Here is a 21,181-nt window from a genome sequence, read left to right on the forward strand (position 1 = left end):
AATCTGTTATCTCTATATTAATATTTAAAATACCAGAAATATGACACAAATTGATAATTAAGAAATTGTTATCACTGTTTTAAGTACATTTTTTGAAAAAGTAGGAATTATTTTGAACTTTTTACTCTAAAGTGATACAATTATTTAAAATTACAAAATGTTATTAAGAAACATAGTAAGTTCTCAAACATATAACTTACAAAATAACGTATATTTATTTACACAGACATTTTTTACATTAATAGTTTTAATATATTTTTAATAATGTTGTATTTATTATAATATAATATACCTAGTATTATATTTACTATAATTTTGTACATATATTATTTGTTTTTATTTTTTATAGCTGTAGTATTATGTGGAGCAATTACAAAAGATTATTTAATGGATTTAGTGTAAATACAATTATTTGTGTAGCTTACAAAAGTCATTATGAAGCACTTAATATCTCTAAAACTGCCACACACAAAGAAATAAAAGATGCTTATTACAGGCTATCAATGATATATCATCCAGATAAAAATAAAGGAAGTGAAGAAGCTGCAAAAATTTTCCGTGATATAACTTCAGCATATGAAGTCTTGGGAAATGTGCGTCAAAGAAAATTATATGACAGTGGTGCTAACCTAAATCAAAAATCTTCTCAATTCACTACCAAGCAACAACCTTATGAAACAATGAAAACGAAAAATGATATTTATAAAACCAATGTCCGTAGCAGGGACTATAATTTTGAAAAGTGGTCTAAGTTTCATTATACAAATGCATTTAGGCAACAATATGAAACCCGAGAAAGACATATAAGAAATAAAAAGAACGAAGAATATGCTACACGTCTAAATTCTTATAATTTATTAACAATTATGATTTTTTCAAGTCTTTTTATATTAATTACAATGTTTGATCATGTGAAAAAAGTACTAATTGAACGTAAAAGAATAAATGAATATAATAAAAAAGATGAACAAGATGATTAACATAATAATTTATTTTAAATTTCAAATAGTTAAATTAGTTTATTAAATTTGATTGAAGAATCAAGTATAAATTCTGTATACATATTTATTAATATTGTTATGTGATTATTTTGAGTCTTAATTAAATTGTGTGTACCAATCGTATATCTGTTATTCCAGGTTGATTATCTAATAAGTTTCAATCTGTTACTAAAATAATAAATAGTAAATTATTTATCTTAATGCTTTGGGCCCCTTGGAGATATTCATCTGTCAAAAAATTGATGCATTCACTATAAACCTATGAATTTAAATTGTATTTTACAAAATTTTATTGATCTTAAGTAGAATTGATAAATATAACTTGTTTTAGATAATACATCTTATTGCTCAAATTGTCTTCATTATTTACTCCCTAACCTTCTCACAGCTGTTAAATCCATAAAAAAAATATTGATACTTTAATCTTTCTTGGGCAATATCACAGTTTAAGATTCTATCTAAAACCGTGATAAAAATTCACTCTTCTCGAGACTTCAATGGACATTATGATGCTCTCATATACCAGAAACTACTTTTCATTAAACTTTCTGTCTCCAAAGTTATTTAAACTTTAATTTCAAAAATAAAACTTTCTTCGTTTTATTATTAAATTGTTTCTAGATCCACTTAGATACAGAATGCTAAATGGCTTACGACGCAAATCAAGAATAATATCACAGAAACAATTATAAGACAATCATTATTTACATGACAATTATTGTTATGACTATTTATAAGTAATTTTTAATACTAAATGATGATTGATAATTATTATTTTATCATTTCTTTCATTTTCTATAATTCTATTTTTTTTAATGAGTATTATAGATAAATATTATCATGAATTATGATATAAATGGTTTGAATAACAACGTATTATATTATCAAAAAAAAAAAAATGTAATATTTAATATTATCACAGAATAGATTAATAGATATTACAGATAATCTGTACCATTGATTAAATTTAATGAATAACATTACAAAACCGACCAAACACTGATCAAGCAAACAATAACTATAAAAAAATTGTTAACTGTACGTTGTCTGTTAATACTTTAATAGACTTTTATATGCTAAATCTGAGTGAAAAACTTAGTCACCGTTATCATAGAACCAAGTTTGTGTTTACTATTTAGTACTTATAATTATTCAGCAGTACTCATTAACTTAAGTGAAATGAACTATAGAGTGGTTTGAATTATTATTTCTTCATCGTCATTTTATAGCTTATTTTTGAAAATGAATCTTATATTTAATAGATTTAACAAATGTGTTACACATTATTTTAAGTTCACAGCACTGTACTCAACTCAAACACATTTTGGTTTTCAAACAGTCGACGAAGCTGAAAAATCAAAAAAAGGTATTTAAAAATCTTTTCTAAGTGTTAATTCTCACATCATCTAGGTCCAGTTATGAAGAAACATAAGATATTACGTAATAAATGGAAAAAGATTCGTCGTAAACTTCAAAGACAAAAAAAAGCAGTAAAACGAGAAGAATTATTTAAAAAACAAGAACAAAATCGTTTAAATTCTCCAACATACCAAAATTGGCTAAAAAGTCAAGAAGAAGTTGAGGAGTTTGAACGAAATGAAAATGAACGAATTGTTGTTATGCAATATAATAAATGGGTTGAACGAGAGCGTGAAGCTATTGAAGAATGGAAATCTCTACAGAATAAGTTGGAAAAAATCAAACAAGAAAAAGCTCAAAAAGAATTATTAATTAAACTAGAATGGGAAAGAGAACAGAAGAAAATTAAAGAAACAGAAGAAAATAAGAAAAAAGAAGAAGAACTCAGAGAAGAAAAAAATGCTAAATTTATTGAAGAAATTGAAATGTATATCAACAATCTAGGTCCGCTTCCTGAATCTATTAATGTTAGTACAAGTACAAGACCAGATCAACCACTTTGTCCTTTTTTTTCAAAAGTTGCAGCTTGTCGCTTCCGTGAAAATTGTTCCAGAAATCATGTTCGGCCAGGTATTAGTAATACATTGTTAATTCCTGCTTTTTATAAAAATTTTGAATTGAACATGCGCTATGAACGTGAATTTGATATTGATATTAGTTTGGAATGTGATGAAAAAGAGGCATATGAAAAATTTTATGAATTTTTTGAAGATATTTTAGTTGAACTAAGAAGTTATGGACAGATAATTGAACTTAATGTTTGTAGAAATCAAGAAATACATCTAATGGGCAATGTTTATGTCCAATATAGAAGTAGACGGCATTCTTTAAAAGCATATAGAAACTTGTGTGGTCGTTTCTATGGTGGCCGCAAGATAACTGCTGAATTTTGTAATATTCCTTCATGGTCTGAAGCAGTATGTGGGTTATTTTTTAGAAAAATGTGTCCAAAAGGAAAAAATTGTAATTATTTGCATTTATATAAAAATCCTGGGGGTAAATATCAATCAAAACCTCAAAGAAATCGAAATGAAAACTCAAATCATAGAGAAAATAAAAATATTTCTATTAAAACAGAACGAGAACTACAGTTAAGAACAAGTAAAGAAAAAACGAACAGTTCACAAAGAGAGAAGAGGTCAATAGATAATTCATCTCAAAGAGAAAAATTGAATACACCAAAATGGGATAACACTCCAGATCGACAAAATAAAAGCTATAGATCACTTAACTGGGACAGTGATGATGATTAAATAATTTTAATTGATCTATTAATATTGACCAATTTAGTCATATGATAATAAAATTGTTGATCTTACATGTTTCAAATTAGTAAATTTGTGGCGGTCCATTAAAATCTTATTGAATTATGTAACAAGTAATTAAATTAAAGATTATAATAAAATATTTTACATGTGCCTATATTATGTAAGTTATGTATTTAGCTTTTTAAATATATAACAAAGTACCAATAATTTAATAAATTTATTGTAGTATGAATAAAAATTGTATATTTGTGGTTTTAATTATAATCTTAAGTAAATGATTAATATTTGTTGTATTAAAATTCCAATTACCTAATTATAATCTAATATGATCAAATAGACTGATATATATTTTTGATAAAATTTAAATAATATAAAACTACATTTTTTTCATTAGGTACCTTGTAATATACCATGAAACTTGTGTTTTTTTTTTAAATAATAAATTTAAATAAATTATTTTTTATTTATATACGTAAATCATATTTTGTATTTCAATATATTTTATATTTTGATTAAAATGGATGAATAAATAGTTTAGCAAATATTAACTAAACAATTTTATATTAATTATGGAACTTAAAAATCATAATGACGGTTTTAGTGCATCAAGTTTTTAAAAGTGTTGCGGATTCATATGATGCTATGAATGATGTTATGAGTTGTGGTGTACATAGATTATGGAAAGATGAATTGATGAAAACATTGGATCCAAGTCCACGCACACGATTACTGGATGTTGCTGGTGGAACAGGTACTTTATTTACATAATACAAATAGTCTATTTTTATTTTAATAAATGCTAGTACTAACCGAAACCTATTTAGGGAGTTTATATAACCTAAAATTAAACAATTGTTACATTATTAAAACCAATTTTTTCATTTAATATACATTAATTCTTAATATCAGGTTAGATATTGAAAAAAATGTACATGTACAAAAGTTAAAATAAATTAATATACTCTATTTAAAGTATGTTTCTAAACTTAAGTATTAGAGAACAGAAATTTAGTTTAATTTTACAGAAATTAGTTCTTAAGTTAAATAATGTAATTAAAGCTATTTTTATCTTAGTAAACCTGATACATTATTATTTTAGGAGATATTGCTTTTAGATATTTAAAATATATATCTGATATGAAAGGAGATGGACATGTGACAATTGCTGACATTAATGGTTCAATGTTAGAAGAAGGAAAAAAAAGAGCATTAAATTTGAAATTAAACCAAGACAGTATATCATGGGTAGAATGTGATGCAGAAAATTTACCAATGGAATCTGATTCCTATTCTGCTTACACAATAGCATTTGGTATTCGTAATGTGACACACATTGATAGAGCTTTAGATGAAGCATATAGAGTACTTGAACCAGGTGGTAGATTTCTTTGTTTAGAATTCAGTCAAGTTAATCCAGCAGCTTTAAGATGGTAAAATATTCCTTTTTTTGTGTGTGTTTTGACATTATGATTTATAAACATTTTTTTATTAAGGTTATATGATCAATATTCATTCAATGTAATCCCTGTTATGGGCCATGTAGTTGCTGGACAGTGGAAACCTTACCAATACTTAGTGGAAAGCATTAGAAAATTTCCATCTCAGGTAATAATCTGCTTGCACCTTTAGATATTCAAATCATAAAGTATGATTAAAGGTTAGATGTATTAAAATTAATTGAATCCAGTTATTAATCATACATCTCTTAAATTTATGGTTTAATTTTGAAATCAATTATAGACTCAAATATAATACAACACTTCATTATTCATATTTTTTTTTTACAGGAAGATTTCAAATATATGATCGAGTCAGCAGGCTTTAGATGTGTCACATACTCAAATTTAACATTTGGTGTTGTAGCAATTCACTCAGGGTTCAAGTTATAAAACTTATAATTAAATTAAAAACAATATTGAAATAATTAATTATGATACTATAATTAAGTGAGAATATAGAACTGTTAATTTAAAATTTTATTTTAGAATTTATTAATCATTAATGTTAAGACGCTACTTGAAACATTCTTGTTTACACCAGTCAAAGAACACAAAATAATTTCCATATATCTATGTTGCAAAAAAAAAATAATAATAAATAAACCAATTATTTAAAAAAAAAAATTTCAAAGATCTATAAGTATCATAAACATATTAATAAAAAAAAAAAAATTATACATAAGTAAACAATAACAACATAATCGACTTTTTAACTGTTATCTATGTCGGTGACGTGTTCTCATTCCATTGAAAATAATGTTATATTATTATCTTTGTAATGCTGGACTGCATATAATTTACAAAACATTTTAAAAACTGTTTATCTGGTTACAAAAGTTTTCTTAATATTATGAATATACATGCAACCCAACATAATCTAAGTAACTATTTAAATTATACACAATACAGTCCCAAATTTCATTACATATTTGCTTTTTAATGGACTAGAAATAATTACAATAATAATATACTTGAGGACATGAAAATACTAATAAAATATTTGTTTACTGTGTAGTTAACATATTTTTAATAAAATAGTAATGCAAGAATGAGAGTAGCCTGTTATGAAGGGAGTTAAAAACGGCGAGGGGAATAAAAAGAGTATAAGCCATTGTTGATGATGGCACACTCATATATATATAATATATATTAAAAGCTACTCGCACATTTTAGTTAAAAAAAAAAATAATAAAAATAGTTAGTAATGAGAAAAATTGTCAAGCCCTTCCAATAAATATCGTCATTTAACTCTTATAAATAATAAATTTAAAAAATGCACGGGGAATGTTATAAATATTGTATAATTTTGGTAATCAAAAAATAAAAAAAAAATAAAACGAGTGGCTAATGCTCATAAAAATATTTATTTTTGTAAGAGTAGGTGGTGAAATATTTGTTTTATTTTTTAATTAATTTTTGCATATTGGAAGGGGACATGTGCAATAGTCAATTAAAGTTTAACCGCTCTTAAATAGCAGTATGGCCACCTGGCCCAAATAGAAGTATATGAAGTGCCTCGTTTCATGTGTGACGTAACTTCCAAAATTGCGGCCAACGATACAATGCCATGTTGGATTATATTTTTTGTCGAATTCTTTCTTAATATACGCAGCAATGTCCTATTTTAAAAAGAAAGTTTATTATTATTACTATCAAGAAATCACAATCGATTTACCTAAGGAAGAATACTTAAAATTAAATTAAAACATTAATACATCACATCTTAATTATTTACACATTCTACTAAATTGTGTATTTATTGTTATAAATAACTATATTAATTTTGGATTTAAACAGTTTTTACACTTTAAAATTTGTAAGAAATTATATCTATAACTCGGATATGAATTATAATCATTTAATATCTTTATTTTAAAATTTGAATCAGATAATTATCATTTAAAAAGTTCTGATTGTTGAATAGTTTAATAAAAATGGCTAATAAATATAATTTAAATCTACTAACTCTTCATTATATTGTCAATCTGGTTAAGTACAATCATCTATCTAGTGGAAATAAAATTATTAAACATAAATAGATATATTGATAAATTCTATATGCAAACATAAATTACAAATTTCGAGTAGAAATATCAAAATATTTCTTAAATGTATATAAATTCTACCTAACAATAACACAATTACATATATTAACTGAATATTTACCAATAAAATTAATACAGTTTACAAGCTTGTAGTATAAATTATCATAATCAAACACAAAATAAAATTATGTTAATTATATTTTAATTTATTACAATTTAATTATAATAACTACCTAGTTAAAGAAAATTTTTAATTTAAATGATTGATCACTGTCTTTTTATTTAATATGTTCTTAAATAAATATATGTTAGATATCAATCATCATCCAGAACTTGAATTAGTAATTTTGCATTTCAACAAATTTAATAAATATTAAGTAAAGTTCTAGATAAAAACAAATACACTATGATAGGTAAATTGTATTCATAGAAAGCAATATATTTTAACTATTAAAATTTGGTATGTAATTTTAATATATTTAATTTAAAAGTATAGAGTATCAGTATTATGATTTAAGTATGTAAATAATTAAATGATTCAAACTATTTAATAACAAATATCAATTCCAGACTAAAATCAACATCGGTATTTAAACAAAAAAATTAAATATAATTAATACAGTACAGAAAATTAAAACTAATGAAATATCAACAGACATATATCAAATTTTAATTTATATAATAAAATCTTACCTTTTCAATATTGTATTTTTCCAGTGCTTGGGTAGCACAATCAACAGCATCTTGCTGCATCTCTTCAGACATATCAGCATTTTTAATTACTGCCTTACGATCAGACATCTTTAGTATGTATTAGAAATCAACTAAAAAAAAATAATGATTAATTTAAAACTTCAGTGGTGAAAACCATTTCAGACGATTAGCAATTTTAATTATATTATTAGTAACATAAAAAATTAGATAATTTACAAATTAAATTGAACATTCAGAACGCTTAGCAATAACATACCTTTAAACGAAAAAATCAAGGAACTGTTAGGTGCTTTCGCACTAATTCGATGAATTCCTTCAACGGCTGAAAATCCTAGATGAAACTGTTTGCAACACCAATATATTTTATCGTTCGGTTACAATAACTCCCAAATTTCGCCGATAAAATGAATGTCGGAGTAGTAATGTTAACAACTCTGTTTGAGCAAAACTCTCGGCTGTCATTGGTCGGCAGACCGCGGTTTCTATCAGCCATTCTACTATCGTCGAACCATCGACCCAGCGAATCGATAAAGTTTTTTTTCTTCCATGACGCCTCCAAAAAAACAATCTCAATTCTTCTATATGACCATATTATATTATTATCGAATGAATGCACGCATGTCAAAAAAACAAAAAACATGAACTTTGTAAGTTTTAATAATTATCGAATATCGATACACAGTATTATAGTATAGCATTTTCTATCAAATATAATTTTGCCATTTTGGATTAATAAAATTAATAATTGTATTCAAATCTACTGATTACTCTACTATAGTTTGTAGTTTGACACTAATATAGTAATATGCATTTATAATTTAAGTTGTCGTTAAATTTGCTTTATATCCACGAATATTTAATATTTTTACCACGGTTATATATATATTATAAGACCGTAATTTTTACAATAGTAAATAAAATAACTATCAATAGGAAAGCTAGAATCTAGGAATTTCAAACCATTTTAACCACGGAATGAGGTGATCTTAGTTTGTGGTTTTAACGGTAGAATCTTAAGAATCAAATTTTCCCCTTGGTTTTAATTACATGATTTATGAATATTTTTGTTTAAAAATTATTGTAGCTAGATTACACACACACACACACATAAAAAAATTGCCATTTTGCGTTTAGTAAATAAACAATTTAATCTCCATTTATTCTTCATCGATGTTGAAATTATCAGTCATTACCTCACCGGTTACCAGTACAACTTTTAGGCATATCGTTTATTCGTTCAAACTTCAAGCCACAGATTTCTATATACAATTAATAGTGTAATATCTATCGCGGCTAAAAGCTAGAAAAAATAGTAATTACGTATCTACGTTCCAAAGTGAAAACAATAATTATTAATTAATATATTCCTTGAACATGAAATTTTTTTAATGCTAATCTAAATCCTAATAGTGGAAGCGTAAAACGATTATAACATATCGAACGTGATTACACGAGGTCCCTAAAAATTTCATTATGAACATCGATGTTGAAATATCGCCAACGATCGTTATCGATAATTGCTCGAACGTCATAAATAATAAGTAAAGTTGTAGATTGTAATTTATGTAATTGACAATAGTGTATCAAATAGGCCCTATACTTTTATAGTTTTCCTATTGTCGCTATATAATATTAAAACTATTTTCGGAAATTGATTTATTTTTTTAGTATATACTCAGTTTTGCAATTTGCTTTTACGGCATTATCTCTATCAAGTGCACCGCGCACGTTTACTTCGCCTAGTCGCATCACCGACTGCTGCAGTGCTGCTGCTGTCAAGTGTCAATATCAATCGTCTTCTAAAAGGCGTTAAAATTATTATTTTAGTTATTCATAAGGTTATTACATTCCTCCGCGCATAACCAATATCGGAACGGTTTTTATCTAATAAATCGCACAAGGCACGAGTGATACATTTTGATAACTTGTGTTCCATCTTGGGAAAATGTCCAACAACGATTGTAGGATTTACGTGGGAAACCTGCCGCCTGACATACGCACGAAAGACATACAAGATTTATTCTACAAATTCGGTAAAGTGTTGTTTGTGGATTTGAAAAATCAGAGAGGACCACCGTTTGCCTTTGTCGAATTCGATGATCCTAGGTAATATTTCATTGAATTATATAAAATACCTATTTACAGTACAATTTCGGTTTATTGTCAGCATGTACATTTGTATTGCTTATTTTATTATGTTAAAACTAAATTTCCACATTTATCATTATTTTTGTTAAATTTAAAATAAATACCTATTATAACTATTTTACTACTTATTATGTTTTTGATGTTTAAATAAGTTATATCATAATGCTTTGAGTTTTAAATTAAATACTATTTATTCTAATAATTTTTAACTTATTCAACATAATAACATTTTATTAAACTAAAACGTAGAAGATAATACTTTATTATGTGGACAATTTTTCTTAACTACTTATTGTTATTCAAAATAAATTCGTACATACCTATTAAATTCAGAAAAACCAAGAGCTAATTTTTTATGGTATTAGAAGATTTAATAAACTTGATTTTTCTTAAGAAAAAATACCAGGTATTCGCTAATGCCCCCATTTTGGCACTTGAGTGCCAGAAACATTATGCAGGAATTAAGTTTGTTTAAAGATTTGATCTAATATTAATTATAGGCAGTGGTGCCAAAGTTTTTAAAATGTGGTCGGGCAATTTCAAAACTTCTCGGCTTCATTACTCATTGGCTTAAAAAAAATATTCAATTGAGGGAGGGGTGTAAAAATATACATTTACCTGAACATTTACTCATAATAAAGTTATGATGTTAATATAATGTGGCCTACTGGCCACATTTTTCAAAAAAGAGGTCGGGCCATAGCCTGACCTTAACACAGGCTTTGGTGCCACCGATTATAAGCACTTGAGTATAGAAGTTCACACCCTGGCTAAACTAATAAATAGCACCAACATTAAAATTCAAAAATTATTTGAAATGCTTATTTTTGGTACTCATTTTAACTATGATATTTTATAATTAATCTGAAAAAAAATAAAATTGTAAAAGTGTTAATTAACTTATCATAATAAGCATAAATACATGAATATAGATCATTTAATTTAACATTATAAATAGATTTTACTTATTTAAAATGTAAACAAAAATTATTTTATGATTGTATTTATATTATTTTTTCAAAACATTTATTGTTTAATTAGTTATAACGAATTAGAGTTACTCTCAAATGTATCTTATGTTTATAGAGTATTTAACCTAGCTAGTCATCTAGAGTCTTCAGGCGATCATTAGCGTGGTAATAATTAATAAAATGATTATGAAAGAAAAAATGCAATGTTATTTAATCTAACCAAAATAAACTGAAACGTCTGAAAGTAAAATTCTTGATTTTATGGAAATTTTAATGTCTTGCAATTAATCTATTTTGTTCTGTATTTATTATAATAGTAAAGAAGAATTTTTTTATTGAAGTGGTAGAACCTTATCAATACATATGCCACTGGAAAACACTTCTATATTTAATTTATCCTGCATCAGGCACACATTAATGATAACTTTACTTACTATACATAATTAAATTCATACTAATAAATATACTTATACTAGAATATTTATTATTCACAAACCCAAATACTAATCAATTGAGTAAGGATGAATGTATAGATATTACAGTTAATTGTAAGCATTCTTCTTATAGATTTAACTTTCATTCATAATAATTAATCACACTATAAAATAATTTTATAACTTGAATAATTAAATTAAATAAAGTAAAGTTAATATTTGAAAATAATATGCTTTCATATTTTTTTTATTTGTTTATTGAAGTACCTATACTACAAATATTTTTATCAATGGTTTGTGTTTTTAATTTATTCAGTTCTTAAAATATGTTTTACAAAAATCTAACATTTTTATTTAATTTTCTTAAACAGTATTTTTTATTATTAAGTAATATAAAATATTTTTCTAGTAAAATTATTATTGGTATACTTTTTTTTTTATACCTAACCTCCTAACCATAAAAATAATACACCAGATAATTTCAAGATTTTGTTATACATTAAAATAATATATTATATATTATATATATTATACATAACCTTTATCTTTTTGACTAATTAACCTGCTGTGGTTATTAATTACTATCAACAATTTGTAAACTAAATTTTGAATTAAATTTTATTGCATGTGGATGAAAAAATATCTTTCTAACTATTGTTAATTTTATGGTACATAGTTAATACTGGTATATTCTTATTTAAAATGGTATACATACAAAATATAGTATAAATAGTACTTCTACAAATTTTTGGTTTTATGCTGTATTATTGTATTAAGGACGATTATTACTGTAATATAACTTATGTATAATAAAGATACTTCATAGTATATTGAGTATTAAAAAGATTTATTGAAAAATAAATTGTAAACAACCTTTATAATGTCATTATTGTTAAATTGTTTTTAGTGATAATTTAATCTTTTTTAATTAGAGATGCAGAAGATGCAGTTCATGCAAGAGATGGTTATGATTATGATGGCTATAGATTACGTGTAGAGTTTCCACGTGGTAATGGTCCACATAGAAGTGGTGGCAGTAGTAGTGGTGGTGGAGGTTACAATCGAGGAGGTGCTAGTGGTGGAAGTGGAAGAAGCCGAGGTCCACCGGCTAGGCGTTCTCAATATAGAGTACTTGTTACTGGTAAGTATTTAATTTGGATTTTTTTTTCTTAATTTTTATGTGATTAAATTACATTGTGTATATTGACTATTAAAAAAAAAAAACTTATGAACATTTAATGATTTTATTCATTTATTTTAAATTTCCAATTTCTTTTTGAAGAGTAAAACTATTTATTTTTCTTACATAACAACCTGAGTTATTATTTATTAATTTTAAGATATTAAATTATTATTATCTAAACATTTAAAGGATTACCAGCATCAGGAAGTTGGCAAGATTTAAAAGATCATATGCGTGAAGCTGGAGATGTGTGTTATGCAGATGTATACAAAGATGGATCTGGGGTTGTTGAGTTTTTACGTTATGATGATATGAAATATGCAGTTCGTAAGCTTGATGATTCGAGATTCAGATCTCATGAGGTTTGTTTAATAATTATTATTCTAAATATTATTTTACATTTTGTGTGTCAAACCTATTAGACTATTGAAGTATGGTTCTCTGTGACTATGGTTTTTACACATTTACTGTAAATCAATTGTATACAAGTTTACATGTGCTATAAATCTATTTTTTTTTCTTTTGCATTTGTTGGTTCTTAGTAAACTTATTGACATACAACTTACACACATATTAAATAATATTTCTCTGCAACACTATGAAAAAATAAATATTTTATCATAATACTGATTGAGTTACAGTTTGTTTGCTTAAGGTGCAAATGACACCAATTAACATCATCCACAATAAAACATGTTAAAATAATAATTGGTTATTTATTATTTTATTCTATAGAATAATATAATTTATCTATTTATGTACATAGATAAATGTTTGTTTATAATTTTTTTTATTTGACTAGGGTGAAGTAACATATATTCGAGTAAAAGATGATTATGGCGGTGGAAGCAGTCGTCGAAGTCGTGATTATAATAGTCGTAGTCGTAGTCGCTCCGCAAGCTATTCACCTAGAGATCGTGGAACACCAACATATTCTCCAGTTAGAAAAAGTCGTAGTTATTCAAGATCTCGTTCCCGTTCATAATATTGAGGATAACCAAATGGTAAAGCATGCTACAATACATAATTGACCCTCATTCCATTATTATAGTGTTTTTTCTTATTATTTTTTTTTATTTTTGATTAGAAACATTTTTTGACAAATTTTAATACGAGGGTTAAACTAAGTTAAAAGTGTTTTGTCATTTTTTATAACATTAATATTGTAGCTGATTTTAACTGGATTGAAAATTTGACACAAATAAAGGACACATAGCATTAATTACAAAGGATATCTAATTGATTTTATTTGCCACCTATTGTCGTCAAAATTTGGAAAATAGATGCTCATCAAATGGATTTAAATTAGAAAATGTTATTTTATTATGTGAAACAAAATGGACCATTATTATGAGTTTAAAAAACTCCTGTTATGGATAAAAAGACGTATAACTATTGTGAAAAATAACATTTCTATTATAATATTTACCATATTATATGGAATTAGTCCCGTTTGCCTCACATGATGGATGCAAAAGGCATGAATGTGAAGGAAACAACCTTATTTAGGAATACAATGCATACAACACATGTGTGAAACCTTCTATATGTAATACTTGGATTTTGGATTTTCAAATTCAAATTCATCTCCTTATACTAATTATCGTGATAATGATATATGTAGGAATATAAACACACAATATATTTAAAAAAAGATGGATGATATTAAGTACTATGTATTTGTTTTATGAATTAAAAACATTATTCAAATGGACTTTCTACCCTGGATCTTTTGTTAAAAACTGTTGAAAACGAAGACATCCAGGAAACACATTCATGTAGGACACAATCGTAGGATTTATAGTTTTTTTTTAAACTAACAAATGGAATTATTTTATCATTGGTGGATATTCATTATTGATTGGATGGATCAGGATTTGGAACATCTTTTTATTTGGACATCCAGGACCTAGGAAGTATAACTATCGGGGCAGAGCATTATAGTTAAAATGGATTATTCTGAAAGTGCATAAATAATGGATTACGAATGGATTTATTAAAAGGAGAATATTGGACCATAGGACAAAAAGGAATTGTTATGGATTATGTGCTGAAAAATATTCTACGTATAGGCATTACATAGTTCTGCTTAACTAATTGTTAAAATATTTAACCATAATATAATAATTATGTAATGGCATAATTATGAATATTTTATAAAGCTATTATTTAATATTTAAACGCAATTCTAATCAATACAACTAAAGATTTTATTTAAAAAATACTGATACTAGAAATACTAGAAATTCAAAAAGTTAACGTTTCAAAGTGTACCATGTATATTGTATATAATATTAAAAACTGCATATAAATTGTATTATAATGTGATTCAATTTATAAAATATTAATCTAAACATAGCGCTATAAATTAAAAATCACATTTATGATTATAATTTTTCTGGTTTCCAAATTACTAAAAGGATATTGTAACTGCGTGTGTTATCTCCACCTTACTGATACAAAATAATCTTTTAACTGTAATTTTTAATATTAGTATAACTTGTCCCTATAATGATAATATTTTAATTAACAAAGTAAAATGAATTATTCTAAACGTATAATATACTATGTTATAAAATAGTTAAATGGAGATGCATGCAGGTATGACATCTTATTCAAATATTAAATTTTATTTAAATGCAGGAGACTAATTATGTATAAATATTTATGAATTATTAAACAATAAAACAAAAAAATATTAATTACATAATAATAATAAAAAAATTGAAATTGTATGAGTATAAGAACCTATCAATATTAATTTTGTATATTTACTTGTAAAACATTTCAAAATATTAAAACTTATTTTAACTAATAAGCATTGGTAATTGGCTCAGAAAATAATATAATCAATTAAATTCATTATGTTATATTATTTTATGTATAATAATATTATTGTAAGTAAAAAAATTGTAAACTTATATAAAATATATACTAAAGTTGATAATTATTATAAATTAAAACAAAAGACAACATTTGATAAATTTCAGATTCTTAAATAAATAAATAATAAATAATACTATACCTAAAATATAAATCATTAATTTATTGAATTAAAATTCTTCTATATTTTAGGTAAGTTTTGTTATATTTTAAAAATTAAGAAAATTATCCAAAATATTTTTTTAGGTATATAAAAAAAAAAAAAATTTAAATATTCAAACTAAATATTGCTGTTTATACAGTTGAATTTGTTATTTTATTTATATAAATAATATTGGTGTTTAATATAGATGCTAATTAATCAAATTATTGTAATTTTACAAATGAAGAATAAAGTGAAAATAAAATTTAAATATGTTTAAAAAAATTTTGTTATCAGTTATTATTATGATTTATATGCTTTTATAATTGAAAGTAGTGTTGTTTATAAAATGAAATTATACTTAAATTAACAACATCATTAAACATTACATATAATGTGTTTATTTGGTTCTCGTCTATATTATGTAAGTATTATGTAAGTATGTTTTAATTAATGAAATGTGTTTTAGTTTTTAAATAATTAAAATATATTTATGTTATTTTTTTTTTTTATACAATTATGGCAGAATGTGCTAAAATTAATTAATTTTACAAAACCAATATTTATATAAGCTTAATTTCTCTAGTATACAATAAGTTTTAATTTTGTATAAGATTATTTTATTACTAATAATATATTATTATAAATATTATACTGTCAATTTCGGTTATTCAAAATTCAAATGGAATACAACAGAAATTGAATTATAGAACATTTTGATTCAAAGAAAAATCAAGTGTGAAGAAATTGTTTTTATTTTAAGAAATTGAAAATTTCAAGTAATAATATTTAACTTGTAACGAGTCAATTGTTTTATTATTTTGTTACATTAAATTGTAAATAGCATTAATAATTATAATAATATTAATTTATTTTTCAGTTAAAAGATACAAAAATTTACACTATATCAATAATATATCTATTAAAAAATTAAAATCATTGTAAAAGATAATGAAAAAGTACTTCAATTGAATATTTGTTTTTATATGATACCAAAACTCTCAAGTGAAATAAAAATATATTGAATATGTTCTTATAAGTTTAATTGTTTATGGTTAAATTAATTATGTTTCTTTAGACTGCCTGTCTCAATTCATTGGCAAACAATTTTCTGATGATAAAAATGTATTGCTTACTATACTGGACAACATTCTTGTCCTCTTGTTTTTAATTGGTGGACAAAAAGCAATCCATTCACTGTGTCGATGAATATCACTATACACTGGCCATCTGATCAATACATCATAATTTTATTGGTATTTTTCTTTTATAAACATATCTTGCATGATACAATCATTATAAAACCTCCTTTTGAAATAAATAAATTATCAATATTGAATACTGTTATAATCATACAAACCCATTTTTATAAATTTTAATTTACCTAATCTAGACATAATATGTGATATTACTTATACATATTGAAACATACCTTGGGAAACTATAATGAAGATTCATAATTATTTAAATTGTAATACAGAAGTGAACACAAATTATAATTGTAATTGTAGGATAATTAATAGTTATACTAGCATAGTTACCCTTTTATGTTTTTTATTTCACTTATGTTAAAATAATATTAAATAGATTTTAGAATTTAAAATTGTTTACGGGTATTAATAAATAATTATCTATTATAAACTTTGTTGCATCACTAAGTATCATTTTAACTTTTATTATTTGTTCAGATAAAACCCTACAATTAATAGGAAAAACTACAAATTATGTAAACTTTATTAAATTATTTTTGCCTGAAATTGATTAATTCATAGTTGTTCATAATCAAGCAACATTTGATTAGAATATACTACATTCATTATAAATTATAACCAATATTTTCTAAAACTCATTTTTAGTAGATTTATGGTATTATTTGGTCATTCCAACGAGCTATCTAAAAATATATTCCAATGCATTATTTACCTCACTTAAATATTTTAACTCTTATAAAATATTTATATTTATAGATAGTTTCTTATAATGCCGTCAGTGTAATGGGCCTTTCATTTTTTTAGACTATGGATCATTTAAAATATATCTAGCTTCTTTATTCCTGAATCCTGATTCATAGTATAAAAGTATTTGATTATTAAAATTTACATGTTTCAGTATTAAAATTTCAAATATAAAAAATAAAATATATACCTACTTATATATTGTATCATAGGCCTTAACTGTTTGTAATTATCTTCACTATCTTGTTTAAAATTTATTTGTATAAGTTAAAATGACATAATAATTTTATATTTTAAAATATATTAAATTGTTTTACTTATACTTAAAAAACTAAATAGGTATACGTGTGCACACAGGAGAATCATGTACAAGATTTTCTATCAAAATAAATATTTAAAAAATAAATCAAAATGCACTATACAAACTAAATACTAAAATTATATTGTATTATAATATATATATATTTACTAATAACTTGAAAGCTTCACCTGTTTTATTCTGTAAAAATTATGACATACTCAACCATATAAATTATTCAAATACACATATTATACAATTTAAATATCTGAACATTTTTATTTTCTTATTTTTTATGAGATACAATAAAAACTATAGATACTTTAATGTAAACCTAATTGTTTAAATTATATTTAATATATGATAAAAGGTTTAATAAAATTACATCCATGATTTTGTTAGGATTAATTTTATAGGTTGTTTACGCATCAAGATTATAGCAAGGAAAAATTTATAGTTGGCCCAGGGACTCCTATATTCATACCTTCCTTGACAAAAGAACATGTGTAAACTTATATTGTTTGATATTAGATTTTATTAATTATTTTTAAATACTATATGGAATTTAAAATTATTAATTGCAGAAAATATTGTATTTAATAATTACAGACAATTTAGAAGATACTAGCATAAATAATAAAAGAGTAATATTTCTAATAATCTGGATGAAGATTGTAATAATAGATGCTGCAGATTCCTCAATTTTTTTTAAAACTTCTGTTCTCAAAATTATTATTTCATTTGATAAAATATATCTTATTAATATTAAGAACATGAATTTTCGATTATTATTCACATTTCACACATAATATACATACCATAGTACTACTCTTCTATTTCAAATATCCCTATTATTAATCTTATAAATATTTATATATACAAAAGTTTTATTACTGATTTGTTATGCTTCCGCCTTAACCTAATAAATTAAAATATCTTTGATTACTTCTTCTTTTTCTTTGTGAGTTTTAGTATTGGATATTACTTAAAACAAACCAAAAAACATGTTCACCTTTTTTATATAGTTTATTTATTTTTTCAGCTCTGTTGTTACTTGCTACCACAGTACCATCTGGCAAGAACAGAAGAAGCTATCTTCAGACAATATTGATATTCTCAAATTTTATTTTATAAATTTCTTTTTTTTTATACCTTATATATTTTTGAATAAAAATAACTTATTAAAATTGGTTTAATTCTTTCTTTTGACTAAACATTTATTATGTATCATATCAAAATCATCTAGTTTAAAAACAAATGGCTAAGTGTTAACACTGACCTAGAAAACTAAAAGTATCTACCTATTATATGAAAACATCTTAATTATTTACCTTATCTTCAACATTTATAGTAATAAAATAATCTTAGAACTATGAATGTCTTTTTTAATAAAAAAAAAACGGGATTCACTATAAATTCACATATGTACGCTTGAAGTAAGCCGAATATATCACAGCATACTCCATGAAATGTACATCAAATTGAAGACTCTTGTTTAAACACATAATACTTATTTATAGTCTTCAAATAATTACCTCGAAAGACAGAAATAGATACTAAAGAGATGAATTACAAGTTCAAACCGCTATTAATATTTTTTATAAAAATTAACTAACAAAAATGTACACGTATTTTAAATAACAATAGTTTGTAATTAAAATATGGTATTTTTTTTTTAAAGAGGATCCATTTATTTATTTATTTTTAATTTTTGCATATCCTCCAAATAAATACTAAAGTATCACATACCTATGCACACATTGTATAATAAATTGTTTTATATTTTTTACTTCTCAGCATGATAATTAATTTTCAGCTATCACATATACATTCAAATTTTAAGTTGGTTTAAGGTGGACCAACTAGTCCATTCAAATTTATATAGATATTTATTTATTTTAATGGAATCAAATCATTTTAACACTATTATAGACCATAATAGATTTAATATTCACAGTAATACTAAAATTATTGAAAACCTTATACATTTGAACAATGTTAAAAATTTATTTTTTTATGAAAATCGCATACCAATAGAAATTGAATAAGAATTTTAATATTGAACAATGTGTTCTAGATATACATAAAACATTATCAGATGTACATTTTAGATTTAGAACGGAGTGATGAATGTATTGATTTTACGATGTGTTTTTTTTTTTTTGTGTCTGTCATCACGTTTTGGAGTAGTAATAGTGCTTTGATTTTTGACTTCTGCCCCTCTTTGAAAAAAAAATTGAATCTAGTTGGTACTTTGAGGAATCAAAAGTAAAAATTTCCGGTAGTTTTCAAGAAAACCCTTGAAAAAGAAACGAAAAAACAGGAATTTTTACGCATAACCACTTTTTGACAAAATCAATTTTTTGATTTTGCTGTAACTCAAAAACTAATCATTGTAAATACTTTAAATTTTCACCAAATGTTTATATTAGCATTATCTATTTACATTTAAATTTTCAAAATATTTAGAATTTTTTCAAACTATTTTTAGGCCATTGAAATTTTCTTTTTTTTCTTGAAATGCTGATAAAAAAAATTTGGCTATTCCAAAACTCTTTAAAATTTAATACAAGGTTTATTATAAGTTGTTCTTGTTATAGTAAAAAAAATCAAAAATCATTAGTCACAAGATTCTTCATGACTTGATCTTCAAATAACAGTAAAAAAACTCCAGCATCAATATAAAAAAATTTATGAGCGTATGAAATTTATTTTTTTACGAAATTGAATAAAATAACGATATATTACAATTTAAATAATAATATAATACATTATATTAATTATCCTAGACTTACAATCGTTAAAATCGTTTAAATTGTTCGTCGTAGACAATGATACCTGTCATTTCATTCAAATTCAAATTTAACACATCCATTATAGTGACCAACTCATTTCCGTGTCTACTATACAGCAGAGCGATATCCACTTGTCCACCTTTTTAAATTTAAACTTATTTTTTTCTTGAGGTAATCTTAAAAATAATATAAAGACAATTTAAGAAAAATAATTTATTATTTATTACCACTTTGTACTTAAACCATATAAATAAATCTAATTAAGAATAAAAATATAATCTTACATATCATACTTATAGTATACAAAATAGTTTAAGGAACATAGTATATGTAAATTTGAAAAAATATATTTAAACAATACATTTTAGAATATTCTATAATTTGTGTTTTCTTAATAATTAATATTTATTGATTAAATAAATATCT

General features: G+C 24.0%; 5 protein-coding genes across 6 annotated transcripts; 4 read left to right on the forward strand and 1 right to left on the reverse strand.

Annotated features, from left to right (window-relative positions):
- The first annotated feature begins 113 nt into the window (after window positions 1–113).
- LOC113557207 (dnaJ homolog subfamily C member 30, mitochondrial-like) lies at window positions 114–1,702 on the forward strand. The gene is made up of 2 exons (XM_026962589.1): window positions 114–175; window positions 350–1,702. Exon 2 carries the CDS (start codon window positions 360–362, stop codon window positions 978–980), a length of 621 nt encoding a protein of 206 aa, XP_026818390.1. The 5' UTR covers window positions 114–175; window positions 350–359; the 3' UTR covers window positions 981–1,702.
- Window positions 1,703–1,952: 250 nt separating this feature from the next.
- Window positions 1,953–5,667, forward strand: LOC113555484 (2-methoxy-6-polyprenyl-1,4-benzoquinol methylase, mitochondrial). Its single transcript, XM_026959810.1, has 5 exons — window positions 1,953–2,367; window positions 4,290–4,439; window positions 4,788–5,118; window positions 5,182–5,293; window positions 5,476–5,667. The coding sequence occupies exons 1-5, from the start codon at window positions 2,244–2,246 to the stop codon at window positions 5,575–5,577; spliced, it is 819 nt and encodes a 272-aa protein (XP_026815611.1). The 5' UTR covers window positions 1,953–2,243; the 3' UTR covers window positions 5,578–5,667.
- LOC113555483 (U2 small nuclear ribonucleoprotein auxiliary factor 35 kDa subunit-related protein 2) lies at window positions 2,374–3,858 on the forward strand. Its single transcript, XM_026959809.1, has one exon. The coding sequence runs from the start codon at window positions 2,420–2,422 to the stop codon at window positions 3,671–3,673; it is 1,254 nt and encodes a 417-aa protein (XP_026815610.1). The 5' UTR covers window positions 2,374–2,419; the 3' UTR covers window positions 3,674–3,858.
- LOC113555485 (dynein light chain 1, cytoplasmic) lies at window positions 5,566–8,371 on the reverse strand. Its single transcript, XM_026959811.1, has 3 exons — window positions 8,203–8,371; window positions 7,926–8,056; window positions 5,566–6,806 (listed from the first exon to the last, which is right to left on the reverse strand). Exons 2-3 carry the CDS (start codon window positions 8,031–8,033, stop codon window positions 6,645–6,647), a joined length of 270 nt encoding a protein of 89 aa, XP_026815612.1. The 5' UTR covers window positions 8,034–8,056; window positions 8,203–8,371; the 3' UTR covers window positions 5,566–6,644.
- A 1,112-nt stretch (window positions 8,372–9,483) lies between these two features.
- Window positions 9,484–19,141, forward strand: LOC113557116 (serine/arginine-rich splicing factor 1A). Of its 2 annotated transcripts, XR_003405574.1 has the most exons (6): window positions 9,484–10,052; window positions 12,432–12,640; window positions 12,872–13,044; window positions 13,485–13,686; window positions 16,786–16,963; window positions 19,003–19,141. XR_003405574.1 is itself a non-coding variant. In XM_026962429.1 (4 exons), exons 1-4 carry the CDS (start codon window positions 9,892–9,894, stop codon window positions 13,665–13,667), a joined length of 726 nt encoding a protein of 241 aa, XP_026818230.1. In that variant the 5' UTR covers window positions 9,484–9,891; the 3' UTR covers window positions 13,668–13,914. The 2 variants fall into 2 exon arrangements, 1 of the variants encoding a protein (XP_026818230.1); XM_026962429.1 differs by lacking the exons at window positions 16,786–16,963; window positions 19,003–19,141 and having other exon boundaries at window positions 13,485–13,914.
- Window positions 19,142–21,181: the final 2,040 nt, after the last annotated feature.

This window comes from Rhopalosiphum maidis, chromosome 4, assembly GCF_003676215.2.
Source record: "Rhopalosiphum maidis isolate BTI-1 chromosome 4, ASM367621v3, whole genome shotgun sequence".
In the NCBI taxonomy this organism is placed as follows: domain Eukaryota; kingdom Metazoa; phylum Arthropoda; class Insecta; order Hemiptera; family Aphididae; genus Rhopalosiphum; species Rhopalosiphum maidis.

Excerpts from the sequence above, each read along its gene's own strand:
- LOC113555483 (XM_026959809.1), top strand. The coding sequence starts at position 2,420 with ATGAAGAAACATAAGATATTACGTAATAAATGGAAAAAGATTCGTCGT.
- LOC113557207 (XM_026962589.1), top strand. The coding sequence starts at position 360 with ATGTGGAGCAATTACAAAAGATTATTTAATGGATTTAGTGTAAATACA.
- LOC113555485 (XM_026959811.1), bottom strand. The coding sequence starts at position 8,033 with ATGTCTGATCGTAAGGCAGTAATTAAAAATGCTGATATGTCTGAAGAG. Across the intron at positions 6,807-7,925 it reads AAAAATACAATATTGAAAAG|GACATTGCTGCGTATATTAA; the intron begins GTAAGATTTTAT and ends TTTTTAAAATAG.
- LOC113555484 (XM_026959810.1), top strand. The coding sequence starts at position 2,244 with ATGAATCTTATATTTAATAGATTTAACAAATGTGTTACACATTATTTT. Across the intron at positions 4,440-4,787 it reads GGATGTTGCTGGTGGAACAG|GAGATATTGCTTTTAGATAT; the intron begins GTACTTTATTTA and ends TTATTATTTTAG. Across the intron at positions 5,294-5,475 it reads TTAGAAAATTTCCATCTCAG|GAAGATTTCAAATATATGAT; the intron begins GTAATAATCTGC and ends TTTTTTTTACAG.
- LOC113557116 (XM_026962429.1), top strand. The coding sequence starts at position 9,892 with ATGTCCAACAACGATTGTAGGATTTACGTGGGAAACCTGCCGCCTGAC. Across the intron at positions 12,641-12,871 it reads ATATAGAGTACTTGTTACTG|GATTACCAGCATCAGGAAGT; the intron begins GTAAGTATTTAA and ends AAACATTTAAAG. Across the intron at positions 13,045-13,484 it reads CGAGATTCAGATCTCATGAG|GGTGAAGTAACATATATTCG; the intron begins GTTTGTTTAATA and ends TTATTTGACTAG.